This window comes from Macaca thibetana, chromosome 10 (assembly GCF_024542745.1).
Source record: "Macaca thibetana thibetana isolate TM-01 chromosome 10, ASM2454274v1, whole genome shotgun sequence".
Classification (NCBI taxonomy): domain Eukaryota; kingdom Metazoa; phylum Chordata; class Mammalia; order Primates; family Cercopithecidae; genus Macaca; species Macaca thibetana.
The window spans coordinates 88,619,349-88,642,204 of record NC_065587.1 but is presented as its reverse complement, the minus strand read 5'-3'; the positions used below and the strand labels follow the sequence as shown (position 1 = coordinate 88,642,204).

Sequence of the window (22,856 nt, the reverse complement as noted above, 5' to 3'; positions counted from 1 at the left end):
GCCTGAGGTCCAAGTGTAAAACATGCACATTAACTCAGATCCAATTAGGGGTTTGATTTGGTTTTGTTAGGGGCTGGGGGTCAGGGATGGGTACCATGCCACTAAAAGAATTCTTGGTGACGTGGCCGGGCGTGGTGGCTCAAGCCTGTAATCCCAGCACTTTGGGAGGCTGAGACGGGTGGATCACGAGGTCAGGAGATCAAGACCATCCTGGCTAACACGGTGAAACCCCATCTCTACTAAAAAATACAAAAAACTAGCCGGGCGAGGTGGCGGGCGCCTGTAGTCCCAGCTACTCGGGAGGCTGAGGCAGGAGAATGGCGTGAACCCGGGAGGCGGAGCTTGCAGTGAGCCGAGATCCGGCCACTGCACTCCAGCCTGGGCGACAGAGTGAGGCTCCGTCTCAAAAAAAAAAAAAAAAAAGAATTCTTGGTGACTAAATGAATATTTTATCACTGCCACCTCAGGTTGGCCATATTTTGCCAAGTCCAAATTGGACAGTGTCTAACATGACAATTGTGATGCTCATGTGTGCTGAAAGTAAACATGTTGACATATCTTCCTTCCCTAGAAGGGCACATCCTGTGACTCCTCTGTGGTTTCAAGGAGCTGAAAAGCCTTTGTTCTGACAAGTGACCTCAGCCTGAAAAGCAGGGACCAGACAGGAAGATGGTGAATAAAATTCATGGGACCTCGTAAAGGAGCAACCATAAATTATCCCTTGCTTTTGCAAATGACTAAGCTAACTCCTTGATTCAGCCAGCCACTTGAGATTTATAGCATGTTATTACAGGACAAATTGGCTTTAATCAGGAACAACCTTCAGGAAAGAACTAATGTGAGAACATCGAACATGTAGGGGATGCTACTGGTGCCCCACCTAGAGCCCCTCCTCTAGGGCAGGCACCCATGCCCCAGCTGCTGCGAGTGTTGGCTGTGGAAAGCTCACAGCTGCTCCTCTTCTCCTGGAAATGCCCAGGAAGCTACATCCTCTCCCTGAGAGCAGACTCGCTGCCAATGACATACTGATATGTACTTTCTACATATGTGAGATGGAGAAGAGTGGCCTTCCAGCCTCAAGGTGTGACAACTCTGGGGGCTATTCACGCTGCTGAGCTCCCTGTGGGACCAGGCAGAGCCCACATCTTTGCCATGCCTCCTCCCTGTCCCATCCTGGATCCCTCACTCCTTGGCAGACTGTTCCAGAATCACTTGCACAAGAAGCCCCGAATCAGGTTCTCCTTCCAGGGAACTCAACTTACGATAGAACTTAATGAGATTAATAGAAACTAATGATTGCTAAGAAAGGTGTCTGCATGCAAACAGGAGGGAAGGCAGTGAACAGAGGTTCACAAAAGGTAAAACACTGTGATACAATTCAGGTGATTCCAATAAAAACATGGCCATAGTGGAATGGCCACAGAGCCAAGCACAGGGCAGGAAGCATGAGGTTCCTCTCCTAGCTTGGCCGGGCATGTGAGACCTTGCTCAGGTCCCTTTCTGAGCCTCGTCCTTTTGATCTGAAAATAGTAAATAACAATACCTTCACCACCAGCTAGTAATCAATGCAAGCAAAAATTGTGAGTGGATGCTAAAATCAGAAGGCAAAAGACTTAGGAAATAGGATAGTCATAGTCTTAAAATATCACCTCACAGATCACTTAACGACTTGTGAAAATGGAAAGGTACCCTGGCAATGGAGGTACCTGGTAGATGCCACCTTAACCAAGTGATCTGTGCTAACTCCTCCAAAAATGAGCTGCCCTGACATCATGTGCCCCCGACCTGAGGCTCTGAGAAGGTACCATGTCACCCAGGTGTCTTTCCTGCCCCCAAATATGACTCACCTGAATGTATACAGGAGAAAACAATCAGAAAAATCCAAATTTCAGTGACTGCAAAACCAATGGCAAAAACTTCAAAAATGTCAATGTCATGAATTTTAACAGGCTGTAGGATTAACACAGGTTCAAGGTGAATAAAGAGATGTGGTAACTACATGGAGTGCATAGCCTTGAACTCATATGGCATCAGTATAAAAAGATCTATAAAGGACAATTTCACCTGTAATCCCAGCACTTTGGGAGGCCAAGGTGTACGGCTTGCTTGACCTCAGGAGTTTGAGGTCAGCCTGGGCAACATGGCAAAACCTGGGCTCTACAAAATATACAGAAAAGAATTAGCCAGGCATGGTGGAGCGTGCCTCTGGTCCCAACTACTCCAGAGGCTGAGGCGGGGGGATCGCTTGGACTTGGGAGGTGGAGGTTGCAGTGAGCCAAGATGGCACCACTGCACTTCAGCCTGGGTGACAGAGTTAGACCCTGCCTCAAAAAATAAAAATAAAAAAATAAAAAAATAAAGGTAACCGGGCACAATGGTGTGTGCCTATAGTCCTAGCTACAGCTACTCAGGAGGCTAAGGCAGGAGAACTGTTTGAACCTGAGAGGTGGAGGTTGCAGTGAGCCAAGACCATACCATTGCACTCCAGCCTGGGTGACAGAGCAAGACCTTATCTCAATAATAACATAACATAACATAACATAACATAACATAACATAACATAACATAAAATAAAATAAAATGGATAATTTCCTAAGCGTGATAATTTTATTATGCTTACAAGGGAAAAATGCTCTCATTCTTAAGACACACATACTGAAAGATTTAAGGGCAAAGTGTAAACATGTTTGAAAGTGTCAAAAAGAAAGAAAGTGTCAAATGGTGAGCTTCGCCTAAAATGAAAAAAATATAAGGAGATAAAGCAAATGTAGCAAAATTTCAACACATAGTGAATTAAGTGACCAGTGCTATCTTTGCAACTTTTCCATAATGTTTGAAATTTCTCAAAATAATAGGTGGGAGGAGAAGTAGTAATATCTACCATCTCACTGAGTTTTTCTGACTATAAAACGCATTTATTTGTGCAGCCATTCCCACTATGTCTAGGTGTCTAGGGCTGCTATCATGAGGAGATAAAACTTAGGTACAGATACAGTGAGACCCACCTGTGAATACAATGGGCAAACCACAGAATGCCCCTCAAAGTATAAGGTGCCTCTAGGGGCAGAGAACAAACACTCACCTAAAAGAACAAACACTCACCCAGAGAACAAAAACTCCACCCATCCCAATTCCAACCAAACCTGGGCTTTATGGCTGTGAAGCAGATGGGTGGATCTTCCGTCCACTTTGGAAGGGCAGGGCTCTCCAGCACCTGTCCTGCTATCGTGAAAACCAGGTTAAAGCTCTTTGGAGTATGGGATGAGAGAGGCCTTTCCACTGGGCTGGATTTCCTTCCTTCCCATGGCCCAGCGTTAATCACCTGAGCAGGTGGAAGAATAAGTGATTGCAGAAAGCTCGTTCCGAATAGGACAACCAGGCAGACAAGGGTTAGTTTTACTAACATTGCCAGAATCAGATTCACTTGAGCAGAGCAGAGCTTCCAAACGATGCATGCCTTTTCTTGTCCTAATTCCAGAAGAATAGTACAGTCTACCAGCACAGCCCCTAATGACCAGTCCCAGCAACGAGGGTCTAGACAAAGCGTGCTATGAAGCCTCCCTTGCACCTCCCCCTACATCACCCGCTCCCCCAAGCTCCGTCCCCAACCATACATCTGAAGTGTACCCTTTGACTTTGCAAATGAGAGACAATTAATAAGGCAAAAATACATAGAAATTTGATGCAAGGTCATTTCTGTGGCAAAAAGTACTGACAGAGTAAATAAAGTCAACAACTTTCTAGATATAAGAATATTAGTTTGGCTGTTAAATAGCAAAAAGAAAGTTCAAGGCAAAATGCCAAATTCTTACTCTGTCAATCAAGGATGGTGCACATCCATTAGGCTATAGGTGTCAGCAGGTGTGCTCTGCTCTGTATGGCTCTGCCCTCAGTGGTAGGACATGAGGATAAACGAGTTAAACAAAAAGCCCCCTAAACCTCCTCTGTGTGTGTAAAACCACACCTTCACTAAGCTGAGCAATTAGATATTTATTTATTTATTTTGAGACGGAGTCTGGCTCTGTCACCCAGGCTGGAGTGCAATGGTGCAATCTTGGCTCACTGCAACCTCTGCCTCCCAGGTTCAAGTGATTCTCCAGCCTCAGCCTCCTAAGTAGCTGGAATTACAGGCACACACCACCATGCCTGGCTAATTTTTGTATTTTTTTTAAGAGAGACGAGGTTTCACCATGTTGGCCAGGCTGGTCTCGAACTCCTGATCTCAGGCGATCCACCAGTCTTAGCCTCCCAAAGTGCTGGGATTACAGGTGTGAGCCACAGCATCCAGCCTAGATTTTTTTTTTTAAATAAAATGACGTCCTGGTGCAGTGCCCTGTACCCTAATCCCAGCATTCTGGGAGGCAGAGGGAGGTGAATCGCTTGAGCCTAGGAGGTCGAGGTTGCAGTGAGCTGTGATCATGCCACTACACTCCAGCCTGGGCAACAGAGTGAGACCTTGTCTCAATAAATAAATATATACTTAAAATTAAAATTAAAATCATTCAAGACAATCACTTTTGTCTGGGACATACTTCCAAGTTGCCTTGGAGAGTGCTCCCGAGAAACTGGAGTTTCTAAATGGACAATTTAATATCATCTATCATAAGATGTGCCAGATTTTTTTTAAGAACAAAAGTGATTTCAAACAAATATTTAAAATGTACTATGAATTTTCCACCAGCCTGGCCAACATGGCGAAACTCCGTCTTTACTAAAAGTACAAAAATTAGCCGGGTGTGGTGGCGCGCTCCTGTAGTCCCAGCTACTTGGGAGGCTGAGGCAGGAGAATGGCTTGAACCCGGGAGGTGGAGGTTGCAGTAAGCCGAGACCGCGCCACTGCACTCCAGCCTGGGCGACAGAGGGATACTGCGTCTACAAAAATATGTATATAGAGATATATATTTTTTCCAGACTGTTAGATTATAATTCAGCTAAAAAAGGATTGGTTTAGTTAATTAACAATATGTGAAAACCCCTCATAGAATGAATGGCAAGTCCCCTATGGAAATAAATAAGGCAGTTGAGGCTCCTAAGTCAAATGATGCTTTCCTAGGGGAAGTTCCATAGTTCTCCAGCTCCCTTCCGTGTGTCTGTGCCAGCGGCTGTGTCTCAGCACAGTCACTATCACATCTACCTCGGAGCTGGAACCATTTGTGGTCTACCCTTGTGTTTTATCAAGGTAACCTGTTTTGCTTCTACTTACATGAGTCATCTGGTGACACTGGGATGACTGGGTCAGCAGTTAGTTGGAGGAAGGATTATCACAGTTTCTCAAAAGCAGCTGGGCTTTCGGCTTTTATCTCAGTTCCCCAAGCCCTTCTTTCCCTTGTCAGGCTCCACGAGGTATGGAGAACTCTCCCCTTGGAAGGGCGACACCTGCTTGCTTTGCCGGCTTTCCCAGGCCAATCACGGTGGAATCTACAAGGACTGCCCCAGACCTGGGATTTGAAGGAGTGAGCGGCAGGCTCCTCCCATGTCTCTCCTTGCAAGTCTCACCTTTCTGGCCAGGCACTCCCTGAAAACAGTCATTACGAAAAATTCCTGGCTTTTCTTGAAGCCTGAGGGCTCATTCCCTGAAGGTTTCTGGGAATCTTCTAGACTTTTACGAAAACAAAGTTTTTCATTGTTTACATGGTAAGTGTTTATTAAGTGGTTACAGAATGAAGACAATGGGCTAATTATCATTAACAGGGTGACAAGTTCTTATCAATAAAACAAAAACAACAACAAAAGCAGAGCTCAGGTTCCATATTGCTTTTGCCTCTGACTAAATTATGGTTTAAGATTCATTACATCGTTTGTCTCCCAAACATAAAGAACTGTAGTGTTGCTACTAAGTGGAAAACCCAAAAACAAAATAAAGCTCTAATGGTGGAAAAGTATAGATTAATTTTGATATCTAAATTTTTAATTTTAAAAATTACTTTTTTAGAGATGGGGGTCTTGCTGAGTTTCCCAGGCTGGTCTCAAACTCCTGGCCTTAAGTGGTCCTCCTGTCTCAGCCTCAGCTTCCTGAGTAGCTGGGGCTACAGGCACAAGCTACCACGCCTAGCCCAATTTTGATAGTTTGTAATATCTCAATGTGGTTAGAAACTGACAATATTTCCGAAAAAGTGATGGATATAGCAAGGTAATCCATGGAGGCATGGTTTTAATTTTAATGACCCTTACTTATTTTAATGGTTATATGTATTCAGTGTGTTTCCCAATTATGGTAAAGATACTGAATTTGTTTTTTGTTTGTTTTTTTTTTGACAGTCTGTCACCCAGGCTGGAGTGCAGTAGTGTGATCTCGCCTCACTGCAACCTCCGCCTCCTGGGTTCGAGCAATTCTCCCGCCTCAGCCTCCTGAGTAGTTGGGACTTCAGCTAATTTTTGTATTTTTAGTAGAGACAGGGTTTTGCCACGTTGGCCAGGCTGGTCTCGAACTCCTGATGTCAGGTGATCCACACACCTCGTCCTCCCAAAGTGCTGGGATTACAGGTGTGACCCACTGCACCAGGCTGAATTTGCTTTTTCCTTTTTTTTTTCTTTGAGATAGAATCTCGCTCTGTTGCCCAGGGCTGGAGTGCAGTGGTGACACAATCTCGGCTTACCGCAACCTCTGTCTCCCGGGTTCAGGCAGTTCTTTTGCCTCAACCTCCTGAGTAGCTGGGACTACAGGCATGCGCCACCATGCTGGACTAATATTTGCATTTTTAGTAGAGACGGGGTTTCGCCATGTTGGCCAGGCCGGTCTTGAACTCCTGGCCTCAATCGATCCTCCCGCCTTGGTCTCTCAAAGTGCTGGGATTCCAGGTGTGAGCCCCCGCACTGGCCTGGGGAGATCATCCTATAGATGCATCTACATGCTGTTGCTCAGCTTCCTCCTTACTGAGTTCAAGCTACTAGGAATGTCTCCTGCCATATCTGGCTCCTACCTACTTACCTACCCGTCAAACTGAGTTCAAATCCTCATCCTTTATCTCTATCAGCTGCAAGTAATCTGTGACCCATCACATTCCTTCCTTACTGTCCCCACACCTCCAGGGAACCTACCCCATTCCACTCTGGTCAGACTTCTCTCCCTTACTAGCCTGGCCTCATCCCCAGGCCATATTCAGGCCTCGCCCTGGGCAGGCATTAACAAAAGGTCTGCTTTAGGCGTGACCAGGGGCCTGAGGAGGAGGTGATCGGCAGAGAGCAAGGTTTACGGAAGAGGAGGAGCTTAGTGGGCAGGAAGAAAGGTTCTTACGGGTACTGGGCAGTTTCTTTCTGAGGCCTCCTAACAAATACAATCCGCTGCTCAGCTCCAGCCTCAGGAGACAAAGGGTTCTTGTTTCTGTGCTTATCAGGAAATGGGCGGCAAAAATCACCACAGCTACCAAGAGCCCCCTGACCTTTGGCCATCTCTGGGGCAAGAAAAGGAGGCAGCTCCAATCCTTCCAGAAAAACAAATCCTTCCTTATTGCTCGTGAATTTATCCCATGGACACCCCTTCTAAGCTCAAGTCAACTAGCAAGGAGTGGGCTTTGAGTGGCTTTGGTTGTAAAAGTCAATGATGTTCTTGCAGTCTACATAGCGAAAAAAAAAAAAGATAAGAAAGATAAAAAGAAAAGTCAATGATGAGCTTTAGTTTAGAATTACAATAATTCTACGCCCACCAATACCAGACGTTGGACACCAGTGCTCCATCCAAGATCTCCAAATACAGAATGCTTTATTCCAGCATGGAGAATGAGATTTAGAATTCCAACAAAAAGTGGCCTGCTGAGTGCAGGAGAAAGTAGAGAGTAGACAGTCCTGGCAGGAAAGTGCCCTTGGATGAAGGCAGGTGCAGTGCACAAGCTCTGAAGAAATCCCAGTGGGAACCCCACGCACACAGCTTCAGGGGCTTTCTCATTCAGTCATCAATTTATCTGGAATCAAAGCCATCCACCTCCTGCCCATGTGAGTGCACTGAAATCACGATGATATTTTTGGTAAGGCATGTCATAGTTTCAATGAAATCAGTCCTGATTCTAGTCTCCCTCAGTCTCCTAATCTTCAGCGGTTAGGTGGAAAGAGGACCCCAAGTCAGACTTGAATCAGAGCCTCAGCACTGCCCTTTCGTCACTGTGAGGCCTGCGCCCATTACCACGCACCACTTAGTCTCAGTTTCCCTGTGTCTAAAAATGGATTCTTGTTGAAAAAAGGAATCTGTTAGCAAAGCAAATAAACAGAACCCGAAAAGAACTTCTGATTCTAAGTGCCTGGAATGTCTTTGAAACTATGAGTAAAGGTTCAGTTCCACGGGAGTTTCCAGGATGACTTTTTATTGTCTCCTAATTTTTGGATAGTCACAAAAAGAAAGCGAGGCAATGTGTTTCCATTCTAGGACTGACAAATACTGTTGTATAAACACAACTCTGGAGCTTGTTTTGGCAGCATTTCATGTGACCTGGGAGAAAGTAAAACCCCAAAGCTTCTAGAGGCTGGCTTCCAGCAGGTCCTGGAAGCAGGAGAGTTCTCCATCTACCTTTAGTGTCCAGGCTCAACTTGGACTCTGGTGTCACCATCCTCAACTTTCAGATGGAAAAAGAAAAAAGAAAGCCACTTCTTTCGATATTTTTGTGTTAAAATGTCCATGTATATCACGCTTCTCCAGGAGCCTCCCTTCAGCTGCATGCCAGACTAAAACCTTTTTCCAGGCTGTTGCCTTAACCAGCTGCAAAGGCAAGAAAGGTACACCCTGGGATGTGGCACTGCCAGAGGACCCAGGCTTCTAGTTACAAGAGGCCAATGCAGGGGTCATCTTATGACTCAAGGACGAGACAGAAGTCAGAGTCTTGTGCCCACCATGGTCCTGCTCTTGGGACAGTAGATCCTTGACCATGTATCAAAGGGAAAACAAATATACATCCCAAATGCCACGCCGCGGCCAAGATGCCTGGATAGGTGGGAGATGAAGCCAGGACTTAGTGGGGCTGGGAGAAGAGAGGTAGTGGGTCTGGAATCAACAACTCCTGGAAAAATATTAGAACCAGAGGCCCCTTATGTAGAGACACAGAAAATAATGGCTCATATCGAAGATATCTATCGACTAAAAATCTCTGACACAGGACCAATTCCAATTTGTGTTAGACACATACACACACACAGAGCAAACAAAAAATACCCAGAGAAACTTCAAATTCAAAAATACCTAGAAGTTGATGTCTAATGATTTCTTAACACCTTCAGACATAAAAATAGTTCTTTGGAATTTTGAAGTTCAGAACTTGAGCCTAGTTATAGGTTAAAAAAAAAAAAAAAAACAGGCCGGGCACAGTGGCTCACGCCTGTAATCCCAGCACTTTGGGAGGCCGAGACGGGCGGATCACAAGGTCAGGAGATCGAGACCATCCTGGCTAGCACGGTGAAACCCTGTCTCTACTAAAAATACAAAAAATTAGCCAGGCGTGGTGGTGGGTGCCTGTAGACCCAGTTACACAGGAAGCTGAGGCAGGAGAATGGCATGAATCTGGGAGATGGAGCTTGGAGTGAGTGGAGATCGCACCACTGCACTCCAGCCTGGGCGACAGAGCCAGACTCCGTCTCAATAGAAAAAAAAAAAAGAAAAGAATTTTGAAATGGAATTAAACATGTCTCTGTAATATTCTATTAGTCTGGAGAAGCAGGGAAACCCCAATCCATTCTGGACACAGCAAGACCCTGGCCTGGCTAACACAGTTGACAGCATGGAAATGGCCAGGTGAGCAGAAGAAACTTGTTACCCGCCACCCCACGTGGGAAGACTAGTGGCAGAAAGTCCTGGGGAAATGGATTGTCTTAGAAGGACCACTGCATATTTAGCCAAGTTTTAAGGGCTATCAGTGGCCATCCAGTTTATCTCCTTATTTGAGATCAAAATGCTAGAAATTGATAAAACTGGTCCTGGGTCCAGTTTTCCAACTTATGCAGTTTCCCTAGAGCAAGCAAGTTCATACTTAATTCCTCAAGGCCTTTTTTTGGTCCCATTAAACTCTAAAAGGAAAAAGAATCACTAGCATATTTGGGGTTACGGATTTTATTTCTCCATGGAGAAGGGCTGCTGCTTTTTGAGGGTGGAGGCCCAACTTCCTCAAAAAAGGTTTGTAAGAGCGTGTCACAGGAGGACTATTCTGAAAAACTTTTAGGGCCTTTGGTAGTTTTTAAATTCTATCAACAGAGGCCCAGCAGAAGAGGACACAGAAATGGGAACAAAAGTGCATGTCTGCCTCCGGGGAGACACTGCCATTTTCAGGAGGTAAGAAAAAGTGGTGGCTATTTTGCCTAAAACTTCCTCTCGTTGACTCTCCAGCTGGAGATGAAAAGGCCAGATATGGAGTGAATGCTGGCAGAAGCTTTTATTCATTCCTGTAAAAATAAGAAAGAGGAACAAAGAACCTGTTGTCCTGGTTGCCCTTGGAGCTGAAAACAGGCAAAAGAAGGAGCCAGGCGGGCTCCAGTCTTGGTCCCGATGCCCTTTGAGCCCGGGGCATGCACCCTGCTTCACGGAAAGGCAAGCGTTCCATGGATTGGCAGTTTCTAGTATTTAATTGCTTTGGGTTACACTGGTGTTATTTCCTAGCAGATGAATTCTAACTAAGCAGATATTTTATGGCAGAACCAACTGCCAATATAGCAGCAATGCAAAGCCTGCAGAGCACAGAACAGCTCCAATATGCTGCTGGTGACATTGTGTGGCCAAGGTTTACTATAAAAAGATAAGCCAGCCACTACATTGGAAGGTGCTACCCATCAACAAAAACAGAATCAATTTCTAGGAAACTGCATTTCTAGGATGATCAAAAACACCCTTGTAACTCAGTGAAAAATCGTACATGATCTACCATTTAAATGGATTGTGATGCAAAAACATCAGAAGGATACACATCAAAGCAAAGAATTAAATCAGCCAACCCAACAAACAAACAATCAAAAATGGTTCTATCTTGGAGTGGGGGTGGGGTCGGGGTCAGGGTGCTGTTTATTTTGATTTTCTGCGTTGTGCTTTTTCCACCACGTAAGTGTTTTACTTTTGGCCATCAAAAAAGAAATCTTAAACGTCCCTTTTAAAAACCTTCCTAAAGATAACAGATATCACCAGTCAAGATAGACTGAACAGCTCTTTAGGGCATTTTTGATCTTATACTTCTTACTCATTCATTAATGAAATTGATGTACCTCTGACTTAGAGGTACCTGCTTCCCACCTGAAGTTCTCGGGACATCTGCTGTCCTCCTGTATTCATCTGACATATTCTATTATGTCCCATTTCATTACATGAGATTCACTTGTTTATAATTTTTTCCCTCCTTAGGTTGTGTAAATCTTCAGGCTCCACTGTCTTGGTATTTTGATAAATAGGATCCACTGAATAAATATTTTCTTTTTTTTTTTTTTTTTTGAGACGGAGTCTGGCTCTGTCGTCCAGGCTGGAGTGCAGTAGCCAGATCTCAGCTCACTGCAAGCTCCGCCTCCCGGATTTACGCCATTCTCCTGCCTCAGCCTCCCGAGTAGCTGGAACTACAGGTGCCTGCCACCTCACCCGGCTAGTTTTTTGTATTTTTTAGTAGAGATGGGGTTTCACCGTGTTAGCCAGGATGGTCTCGATCTCCTGACCTTGTGATCCGCCAGTCTCAGCCTCCAAAAGTGCTGGGATTACAGGCTTGAGCCACCGCGCCCGGCCATTTTTTTTTTTTTTTTGAGACAGAATCTCACTTTGTCACCCAGGCTGAAGTGCAGTGGCTTGATCTCGGCTCACTGCAACCTCCGTCTTCCAGGTTCAAGCAATTCTTCTGCCTCATTCTGAGTAGCTGGGATTACAGGCACAAGCCACCACGCCCGGCTAATTTTTGTATTTTTAGTAGAGACGGGGTTTCACCATGTTGGCCAAGCTGGTCTTGAACTCCTGACCTCGTGATCCACCCACCTCAGCTTCCCAAAGTGCTGGGATTACAGGTGTGAGCCACCACACCCAGCTAAAATATTTTCTTTAATTTGAGTTTAGTGGTTGCTACATTGGTAAGAGTGTAGCAAAGAGCTGGTCAACCCTCATAGAATTCATTGAAATCATGTTCGGGACACTCCTGATTGAGCTGAAATATGGAAATATTCTAGGGGATTGGGGGTAAATTGATAAAAGTAATCATAATAGTGAATCCTCGGTGACATAGCTGGAAAATGTCTCACCATATACCTGTTGCCCTGTAGCAGTAACAGGTTTGCGAGCAAAGCCATCGACGTGTGATGTGTTTACTCTGTGGACATTCATCTAGCTGGATGCTTATTTGTGAATTTTGCTGAGTCATGTTTTACTTCAGTGGAAAATTATTTAAAAAGCAGCACTAAGTGAAGGTGGGCCTGGTTCAAAAAGCCACAGAGTCGCTGATGTGGTCACAACTGTCCCCCTTGAGACTTAAGGAAGTGGAGCTCTGGGCACCTTTTCCCCAGGCTGAGGCCGCCATTCTTCCCTTCTCATCTTCAGTTCTCACCTCTGGGCAAGTGAAGAAGTGAACGATTGTCCAAAGGAGGAGCCATCTGGGTTTCCTGTGGTTATAATGTCAATGTTGTCACATAGCCACTGAGAAGCTCAGAGCTTCCCAGAAGAGGCCAAAGGTGATGACCAGCTGCTACATTGTAGCATTGAGAAGAGCTGGCCAAGGAATTTTTGAATTCCATGTGTCATGTCTGGTTCTGTGGTGGGGCAGGAGGAGTATAGACATGGGACCGCAGGCATCCCACAGCAATCCACTTGGGCTAGAGGACACCAGCGAGGTGGCAGCAGGAGTGATGGCTACAGGAGAGTGGAGGAAGGGACGAGCCACAGCCCTCACTGACCTGCTCTAGCCAGGATCCCAGGGATCCTGAACAGGCAGCCTGGGCCCAGACAATAGCTTGGGAGGTTGTTCTGCGGATCCCTCTGTTCTGCCTGAGGACAAAGTGATCTTTAGAGACTTGTGTCAGCCTAGAGGGGATGGGTTCAAGTAATGATGAGAGTGGAACCTATCTCAGGCCTGGTGGGCCTACCCAAAAGAGGCCTGCTTCCCCCAAATGAAAATGGACTGTGAAATCATGCGGGAGGGAGAGGGGAGTGAAACGCCTTTATGTTCCCGTACTCGCCTGTCTTTGGAGGGATGCAGTGCGAAGAGAGGAAGCAGGAAACTGCATTGGGAGAGAGCAGAGGACCAGGAGCAAGAAGCCCTCAGTCTCGCCCCTGGCTTACGGGCTTCTATTTGGTAGATTAGCAGAGGCATGGAGGGAGATTTAATCAGCTCCTACTCTATTGGCCAAAGATTAAAATAGCTCATGGTAGAACTGGTGGAGGAGGCACGACTGGAGACTGGGGGAAGGACCTCTGCCCTATTTCTTTGCTAGGGAGGAAGCCTTGGGCCTGTCACACATTTTCAACTTTTTATTTTTTTATGCACCGGTTGGTGGCCCTCTGCAAGAGGTCTCTGATGCATAAATACTTCAAAATCGCTAAGAGGCTTGGCACCCTTCCTTTATCCATTCAACAAATACTTAGTGAGTGCATTCTCTATGCCAGATACTGTCCCTGGCACTGCAATCCCAAGGTGAAGGACAGACCCAGCCCCTGCTCTCACAGAGCTTACCTTCTAGAGATGGGAGGCAGAAAATGCACAGATGGACCAGGTGTGGTGGCACACGCTTGTGATCCTAACTCTTTGGGAGGTCGAGGCGGGCAGATTGCCTGAGCTCAGGAGTTAAAGAGCAGCCTGGGCAACATGGTGAAATGTCTCCACTAAAATACAAAAAATTAGCCGGGTGTGGTGGCGTGTGCCTGTAGTCCCAGCTACTCAGGAGGCTGGAGGCACAAGAATTACTTGAACCCGTGAGGCAGAGGCTGCAGTGAGCCAATATCATGCCACTATTGCACTCCAGCCTGGGTGATAGAGTGAGAGTCTGTTTCCAAGAAAAAAAAGAAAAAAAATGGACAGGAAGCAAGTGAGTATACGTCCTGTCTGTACAAGTTCTATGAAGAAACATAAAGCCAGGTAAGGGGGTAGAAGAAAAGGAGGGCTCAAGGGTGAAGGCTTCCTGGGGAAGGATGTGCCAGGCAGAAGGAACAGCAAGTACGAAGGCCAGGAGGCAGGAGCCACATTGGCAAGGAAGTCAGTGGGACTGGAGCTGAGTGATGCGGAGAGACTGTTAGAGAAGAGATGGCGGAGGAGGGGGTGCTTGGGTGTCACATCTTGTAGCGTCTTGAAGGCTATGGTAGTAATTTTGGTTTTAGATGCAAAATTATCAAAAGGCTTTGAACAAAGGAGAGCTGTGTCTTGGACTTAGGTGAACTAAAAGGTTCACTATGCTGCTTGGCTAATAGCCTGGAGAAAGTGGAACTGGTGGAAGCAGAGGCACCAGGCAGGGGCCACTGCAGTGGTGCTGGTGAGAAGTGGCTCCATCCTGTATCTATTTAAAGGTAGAGGCTAGGCACGGCAGCTCACGCCTATAATCCCAGCACTTTGGGAGGCTGAGGTGGGTGGATCACTAGAGGCCAGGAGTTTGAGATCAGACTGGCCAACATGGTGGAACCCCAGCTCTACTAAAATTACAAAAATTAGCCAGGCATTTTTGGCACACACCTGTAATCCCAGCTATGTTGGAAGGCTGAGGCACAAGAATTGCTTGATCCTGGGAGGCAGAGGTTGCAGGAGGCTGAGATCATGTCACCACTGCATTCCAGCTCTGGGCAACAGAGCGAGATTTGTCTCAAAGAAAAATAAAATGTAGAGCTGCCTGGATTTGGGGATGGATGGGAGGAGGGCGGTTATGAGAGGAATAGAGGCATCATGGATGACTGCAAGGCCCAAGACGTTGGAGGCATGGTGACTGGGACAGGGAAGACCCAGGAAGGAACGCACCTGTGAAGGAACCCTGCCTGAGTGGGCAGTTGTTTACCAACCTCTGGACTCAAAAGACAGGATCAGCCAAGGGAGTATAAGTTGGGAATAACCAATGTATACATGGTATCAGAGCCACAAGACCGGGTGGGATAAGCTAGGAAATTACTCCACAGACCTCTTTTTAAAACTACATATAGTGTGTCTATTACCATGTGTCAGGAACCATGCTGAGTCCCTGACAGCTATTAACTCACTTAATCGTCCCAACAACCCTGTGAGGTAACTCTGTTATTATTCCCATTTTAATGGTAAGAATACTGAGGCACAGATATTTTTTAAAGTACCTTGTACAAAGTTAGTGGGAGAGAGGAGAGCTGTGAAGAGTGAAAAGGAGTGGCTCAGCCGGGCGCAGTGGCTCACACCTGTAATCTCAGCATTTTGGGAGGATGAGGTGGGAGGATCCCTTAAGCTTAGGGGTCTGAGACCCACCTGGGCAACACAGAGAGACCCCAATCTCTATCAAAAATAAAAAAAAAAATTAGCTGGGTGTGGTGGCGGGCACCTGTGGTCCCAACGACGTGGGAGGCTGAGACAGGAAGATCGCTTGAGCCCAGGAGGTCAAGGCTGCTTTGAGCCAGGATGGTGGCACTGAACTCCAGCCTGGGTGACAGAGTGAGACTCCATCTCAAAACAAACAAACAAAAAATAGAAAAGAAGAGGCTTAAAGTGTGATCTCCAGGTTCTCCAGGGCTGGAGTTTAGGGAGAAAAAGAAGAACCAGTCAGGGCACTGGGGGCAGCAGCAGGACAGCTAAGAGGATCCCAGGGAGGTGTGGGGTCCCAGAAGTCAAGCCAAGCAAGTGTCCCAAAAAGGAGGGCAGATGGACCATGGCAGACGACGCTGATAGGAGACAGGCTGGGAGGTGGGCACTGGCCACCGGGCCAAAACTGACGTCTTCACTTTCCCTAGCCTCATTCTGAATGAACTTCCTTCCATTTTGATTGTAGGCAACAAACCACAGTAGTATTATCAAGACCTGTGACTTTATCACCAACAGAAACCACAGAGGTTTCACCGTCGTCACAGCTGTTACAGAGATTGTGTCATTTATGCCTATCTGTCACGTGTAAAAAAGAAGCGCCTATGCCATGAAAGCACACGCTGAAACACACACTGAAATCTTCTGATCACTGGACTTCACTATAATTGTTTTTCCCATGACATCCTGTAGACCTTATTTTATGCATTTAAAAGATTATTCAGAGAAGGAGTCCATGGCGCAAGAAAAAGTTAAAGATCAAGGTCATCCCGATGTTAACCACGAAAGAGCAACCAAACACTAACACAGCTAGAGGAATAGTGATTCCTAACCTAGGGGACTAGCTTGGTGCTTAATCTGGTATTCCATCAACTAAGGAACCATAGACATTTCGTGGTGGCTGTGGTGGGATAGGCGACTCCCTGTCCCAGCTCACACTCACAGAGTACGAAGCACAGAGGAAGCTGACGGCCGTGCATTTCCTGCAGCCATCAGATGTGCAGAGCCAGGGGCTGGGGGTGCTCACTACTTCCTTCTGCAGGGGTTTTGCTGAAAGCAACTCTGCTACCTACTGGTCTGCTTTCCTCTTCCCTCCTCTCCCCTTTGGCTGCTGCTCTGTGCCAGGCTGAATTGTGGCCACAGCTATACTTTTCCTTGATCTTGGAAATAACCGAACTGGCCCTCCTGACAGCTCCATTGGATAAAATGAAGAAATTAAAAGCAAAACCACTACTTCTTAAAAATCAGCAAGAGACTCTAGCACAGAAGTCAAAACTATGTAGCTTTTCCCCCACAGCACACAGTTTCCACATCAGTCAAATGCAGACCCAAAGAGCTTTCCCTCCTAGGAGTGTTAGGAAGATGCCATAAGTTAGTCGCTATAAGCAACTTAGAACAGTAGTTTAACATGAACAGTGTTGCCACATGGCCAACATGACCTATGTTGTTAAATAAAGACAACTCATCTTGCTTTTTCCTCTTTCATTTCCGTTAAAAAAAAAAGCCAAGTAAAATGCCTCTGCAAATTTATCAATTCATGAATTAAGCAACATAGCATTCAAAGTGACATTCATCTGGGAAAAAAGGCTATTGTGGACTGCTTACAGTTATTCTTACATCTGAAAAGGAAAAGATGGAAGGAAATGTGAAAGATTAAGCAACCACCCGGCTCTCACTCTAATACCCACCGCAGTCAGAAAACAAGATCTCGATGGCCCCTCACATTGTTCAGAACGGCCTTCTTACACCCCCAAAATCCCCCGTGCTGATATGCAGGGGAAGGGTTTCTGCCGCTCTGTGTCCGGGTGTCTGTCATCTGTGGAGCTTGGGGTTGATCTCACAGAGCCACCTTTCCTGGCTATGAGAGAAATCAGTGCTACCAAAGCTCTCTTTTCTGTTGTTATCAGCCTAGACTCCCAATTAAAATTTAGCTCAACAAGGCACAGGATAAAGAGAAATTCCCTGGCTAAAGTTCCACGATGTTTGAAACTACACTGGAGGCGAGGCAGAGTCACTACCTGAAAATCATTATGCATTTGTCTAGTTTACGGGGAAAAAATAAGACTTTCACATTGAGGCCAAGAACAATCATAGAATGCTGGGTGTGCTGAAAGGAGCAAGGGGACCATCTGGTTCACCCCCATCATTTTGTAGGGAAGGAAAGGAAAGGGAAGGCACAGAGAATTAAGGGAGAGTGCTGTTCCCCCAGAGACATCGGGTATCAAAGTACCACCTGCCAGCTGCGAAGTGCTGGAAGGGATGGTGCTCTCTCCCCTCAGCGTATGGCGGGGAACTAGTCGGGCTGGTTTGAAACTTGCCTGGACAACCAGAACCATCTGGCTGGCCTGCCTGTTGCATGACTCGCAAGCAAAACCCACTCCATAAATCAGCCTCACACTGCTCCAGGCAGGCTCAGCCCCACTTTCTGGGAGAAAGGGGAAGCTGTTAATGAATCTGGCCTCTAAGGCACGAAGTGTCTGTGTCTTTTTACAGCCATTATATTGTTATCTTGTTAGCATCAAAGTTGGAAGAGGTCACCTTCAACTCCCCACCACCGCCCGACTTTTGCACCCCTTTTCTCCAGGTACAGACTAATCCCTTGCCTCCTATTCAGACAGCGTGCAGTACTTGCACAGGTATTGGCTTCAACAGCACAGCACGCCGTCTTCCCTTTGTATCTAATTTACAACCACATCCAGTTTCCAATCGCTAAATGGCTTTTCAGGTTAATGGTTTTGGAGACTGCTGGGGTTTTTTCTGACCTGAGAATGCAAAATGAGTCCATCCTCTTTAGCTGCTCCCCTGTAAGCCTTCTGGAGACTCACACGGCTACACTGAATTCTACTTTGCACACGCTGGATCTCGCTGCGTTACTGTTTCCATCATTGGGAGTAGGTGGATATGGCACAGACAATTTTAGGTTTCCGGGTTCTGGTGCCAGGAGGAATCGAGAGAGTGTAAAGTTCAAGTGCCTTCAAAGTGATTAAAAGAAACAAGCAGACAACTAGTTCCTAGGCCACTCCCACCTCCTACAGAGGATTTCATCTAGAGCTGCCACCACACTCCCAGTTCCCGGACTTCTGAGGAGTGACTGCAAGTCAGCCCTTGGCAGTGCCAGGGTTCACTCGATCTCTTTCTCGCACCCATCACCTAACCGTGTCTCTGGTCACCTGTGGGTTTCAGCGGGTTCCAGGCCATTTTCCAGGCTGACATCTGTCCGCACCATCTCCTGTTTCAGTTCTCCGATCTCCGAGGCAATTGTGTCAATGAGCTATTCAAAGACAAAAATAGTATGACGTCAGGAAGTGGAGAGGCGTGGCATGCCCACAGCGCCCGGGGAGCTCAGGCTCTTCAGTAGGAACAGAGATGACCATCTTTTTCTATTTCTTTTTTTTTTTTTTTTAATCTTGGCTCTGTGAATTTCCTCTGGCCAGAGGAAAAAATAAAGGGGGAGGAGACAGCTTCTCCTTAGAAAGGGGAAGAACTTAGGTTTCGGTATTGTAATACGGAAAAGAATATGATATCCAGTTTGTTAGGTTTCAGTATTGTAATAAGGAAGACAATATAACACCCAGTTAGCTTTCTCAACATGAATATAGACAGAATAAATACATCCTGGCAAAATTGGGCCTCAATATCCATTTGGCAAGGGAAACAATCCAAAGGAACCCCCTTTGAAGGACTGAAATTCATACAATCATTATTTTGGTTATAGAAGTGAGCTTCTTGAAAAGACATATCCAGCATACACACTGATTTCTGAAGACATCAAAATGATTTCTTGTTCTATTTTTGCACTGCTGTGGAGAGAAGATTGTTGGGGAAAGGGAGGAGAAAGGACTCAGTGAGGCTGGGGTGGGTGAGTAGGGAGGAGGGGAAGTGGGCCCCAGGGCCATCTAGGGGAAAAGGTGGCCCCATCTCAGATCCCCACCTATCCGTGCACCTGCATCTGACCCTTCAGACTGGTCTAAATTCTTTCACTCTCCTATTCACTCATTCAACAGAGTCTTTCCCGGCGCGTACTAGGCACTGTAAGTGTAGAGTAGCTGTTCTCAAGGGTGCCACTCTGCTCACTATTTTTTGAAAACATAGTAATTTTTCATACAAATGTTATTTACATCTACAAAAACATAGTAATTTTTCATACAAATGTTATTTACATTAACATGTAATAGGTCCATTATTGTTTTAAAATAAGCATTTTAAAATTTCTTCATTTAAATTTCTAATATAGCAACTATTTATAGATATGATTCACACACACGTAAGTTCTTTGGGGTCCTCAATAATTTTTAAGAGCATTGGCCGGGCATAGTGGCTCATGCCTGGAATCCCTGCACTTTGGGAGGCCGAGGCAGGCGAATCACTTGAGGTCAGGAGGTCAAGACCAGCCTGGCCAACATGGCAAAACCCCATCTGTACATAAATACAAAAAAAATTAGCCGGGCGTGGTGGTAGGCGCCTGTAAGTCCCAGCTACTCCAGAGGCTGAGGCAGGAGAATCACTTGAACCTAGGAGGTGGAGGCTGCAGTGAGCCGAGATCATGCCACCACACTCCAGCCTGGGTGACAGAGTGAGGCTCCATCTCAAAAAAATAACAACAATAATAATAATTTTTAAGAGCATCAAGGGGTCCCGAGGCTAAGAAGTTTGAGAACCACTGCTCTCACTAAAGAGAAATGTTGTCTTGTCTCAAGTAGCTTTTATCTCACCCAGACTCTGGGAGGGAAACTTCATTTGTGCTTAAAGCTTGTTCTAAAATGTGACCTCATCTATTCACTCATTATTTCGACTTTTATGGGCTTTTGCTTCATGCCAGGCACTACAAATGGGCAGTGGAGCTGAGAAGATCTCAGTTCTTGAGATGAGATTCTGGTGGGGCAGAAAGACATCAGAACCAAGCACTGAGCAGTTCCAGAATGAAGACAGATGAAGGTAATGCTGTGGGAGCAACGAAGGGGCCACATGGACCAGGGCGGGTGGGTCAGGCCAAGTCTTTTTTAAGTGATAGAGCCTTGAATGACAAGAATGCCATAAAAAGATCAAAGGAAGAGCCCTCCACATGGAGAGAAAGTTCTGGAGCTGAGGAAGGTGTGCAGGAGGAGAAGCAGGCAGGGATCAGATCTTGCCAACTTCTAGATCATAGCATTCATCACTTTGAGTTTTCTGTGGTAAGAACCACTGGAAGGTCTTAAGTAGGGGAATGGCATTTTACAAGTGTTTTATGGTCTAAACCGATCACCTTGGCACTGAGGTGGTTGGAAAGGGTGAGATGAGAAACAGGAAGACCAGCTAGGAGCAACTACAGTGGTCTAGGCAAGAGATGATGTAGCTTGGACCAAGGTGGTAGCAGTGGAACTAGAAAGAAGGGGGGAATTTAGGAACTATTTGACATAGAAATTGATATAATTTGATGGATTGAATGTGGGGGTGGTGGAAAGAGAAGAATCAAGGATGGTTCCCAAGTGTTTGGTTTGAGCAATTAATAAACGGCATTGCCCTTGACTGAGATGGGAGCAATGGGGAGGAATTAGACCTGAGAAGGAAACCACGTTGAACTTTGGGCAGGTTAAATTTTATTTCAGTTGCTTATCAGCCATCAAATAAATCTGTAAAGTAGCTTCTGACACTCTGCAAGGAGATTTTTCTACATTGGGAAGTCACTGGCACGTGTGGTTGGCATTCTAAAGCACTGTGGCAGGGACAGATTATCTAAGGAGAGAGGTCAGTGGAGAAGGGGGCCCAGCAGATAGCTATGGATACTCCCAGGACTTAGAGGGTCAGAAGAAGGGAAGCCAGCCAAGCCCTTCATGCTTGATCCATCCCCTCGGTGCCTGTGACTGCAGTAAGGACCAGAAGGGGAGCTTCCAGAAGCACTGGGGCCTTGAGAGAGAAAATGATTAGGAGATTCTATTTTATACACATCTCTGCGGCAAAGTTTCTTTTAAAAGTCTGACAATGCCAAATATTCTAGGATGTGGGAAAACAGGATCCCCTTTGTCTTTCTCTGTTTCCTGTTGCTATAACAGAATACTACAGACTGGCTAATTTATTGAGAACAGAAGTTTATTTGGCTCACGGTTCTGGAAGCTGGAAAGTCCGAGAGCATGACTCTGGCATCTGGTAAGGGTCATCCCATGGCGGAAGGCAGAAGTGAGTGGAGACAGGGAGAGGAAATCGGCCAAGCTCATTCTTTTTGACAGGAAACCACGTCTTTGAAAACGAACCTACTACCAAGATAATGGCATTAATTCATTTGCGAGGGCAGAGCCCTCATGACCTAATGATGTCTTAAAGATCTCACCTTTTAATACCATTACAATGGCAATTAAATTTCAACATGAGTCTTAGAGAGCATATTCAAACCATGGCACCTCTTACACTGCTGGAGGAGTATTGACCTCAGAGTTACTTTGGAAAGCAACTTGGCAACATCTTGTAGGGTTAAAGATACACAAACCTATATGTGTACTTTAGAGACTAAACTTTCACGTGGGCACAAAAATACCTTTGCAAGAATATTTGTTGCACCATTATTTGTGAGAGCACCTAAGGGTCCATTAATAGAATAGATAAATTAATTGAAGTATAAAATGCTACATGGCAATTAAAAATTAATGAACCGGAACTGTATGTATGAACACATGCATAAACATAAAAGCTCAAAAGGCTTTTTTTGAAAGCAAAAAAAAGGCAAATCAAGAAACATTACATTCAGTATATGAAGTTTAAAACCATGCAAACGTTCCCAACACAAAGAAAAAGATACATGGATGGATATCCCAGTTACCCTGATTTGATCATTACATATTACATACATATATCAAAATATCACCTGTACACCCCAAAATATGTATTTGTATCTCAATAATATTTATATCGATAACAGGTTGATAGGATACTATTTTGTCTATGTTAAGTTTAAAAATATATTATTAGGCCAGATGTGGTAGCTCATGCCTGTAATCCCAGCATTTTGGGAGGCCAAGGTGGGAGAATTGCTTGAGACCAGGAGTTGGAGACCAGCCTGGATAACATAGTGAGACTCTGTTTCTATAAAAAAAATTTTAAAAATAAAATACTGTTACATGTTATATTATTAAAATTTTAAAAACATGCAAAACTGTACTGTATGTTTATAGATACATACATAGGCCCAAAAGCTATCCCAATATGTATGGGGTTATAACCCTAATCCAGGATAGTGGTTACCTCTAGACAGGAGAAATGGATGAAAGTGTTCACAGGCCAAGTGGCTCGGTCACGTGTGAGATTTTATTTATGTATTTATTTTGTAGACACATTTTCTTGCTGTGTTGCGCAGGCTGATCTTGAACTCCTGGACTCAAGCAGTCCTCCCACCTTGGTCTCCCAAAGCTCTGGGACAGCAGACAGGCGCCACTGTGCTTGGCAAGATTTTATCTCTTAAAATGAAATGGCGAAACGATGACATTTGACAGCGCTGAGTGA

General features: G+C 45.5%; 2 protein-coding genes across 10 annotated transcripts in view; both read right to left on the bottom strand.

The window, feature by feature from the left end:
- Nucleotides 1-22,856, bottom strand: part of NAA20 (N-alpha-acetyltransferase 20, NatB catalytic subunit) — a 710,789-nt gene that overhangs the window by 85,019 nt on the left and 602,914 nt on the right. The gene's annotated exons all lie outside the window — the stretch shown is intronic.
- Nucleotides 1-22,856, bottom strand: part of RIN2 (Ras and Rab interactor 2) — a 252,085-nt gene that overhangs the window by 51,355 nt on the left and 177,874 nt on the right. For 7 of the 9 annotated variants that reach the window (XM_050805778.1, XM_050805780.1, XM_050805777.1 and 4 more), the window contains one exon: nucleotides 18,557-18,657. In XM_050805778.1, coding sequence (XP_050661735.1) covers nucleotides 18,557-18,657 — 101 coding nt within the window. Of the gene's footprint in view, nucleotides 1-18,148; nucleotides 18,318-18,556; nucleotides 18,658-21,465; nucleotides 22,484-22,856 lie in introns of those variants that run through there. The other 2 variants (XM_050805784.1, XM_050805786.1) reach the window with 2 other exon arrangements.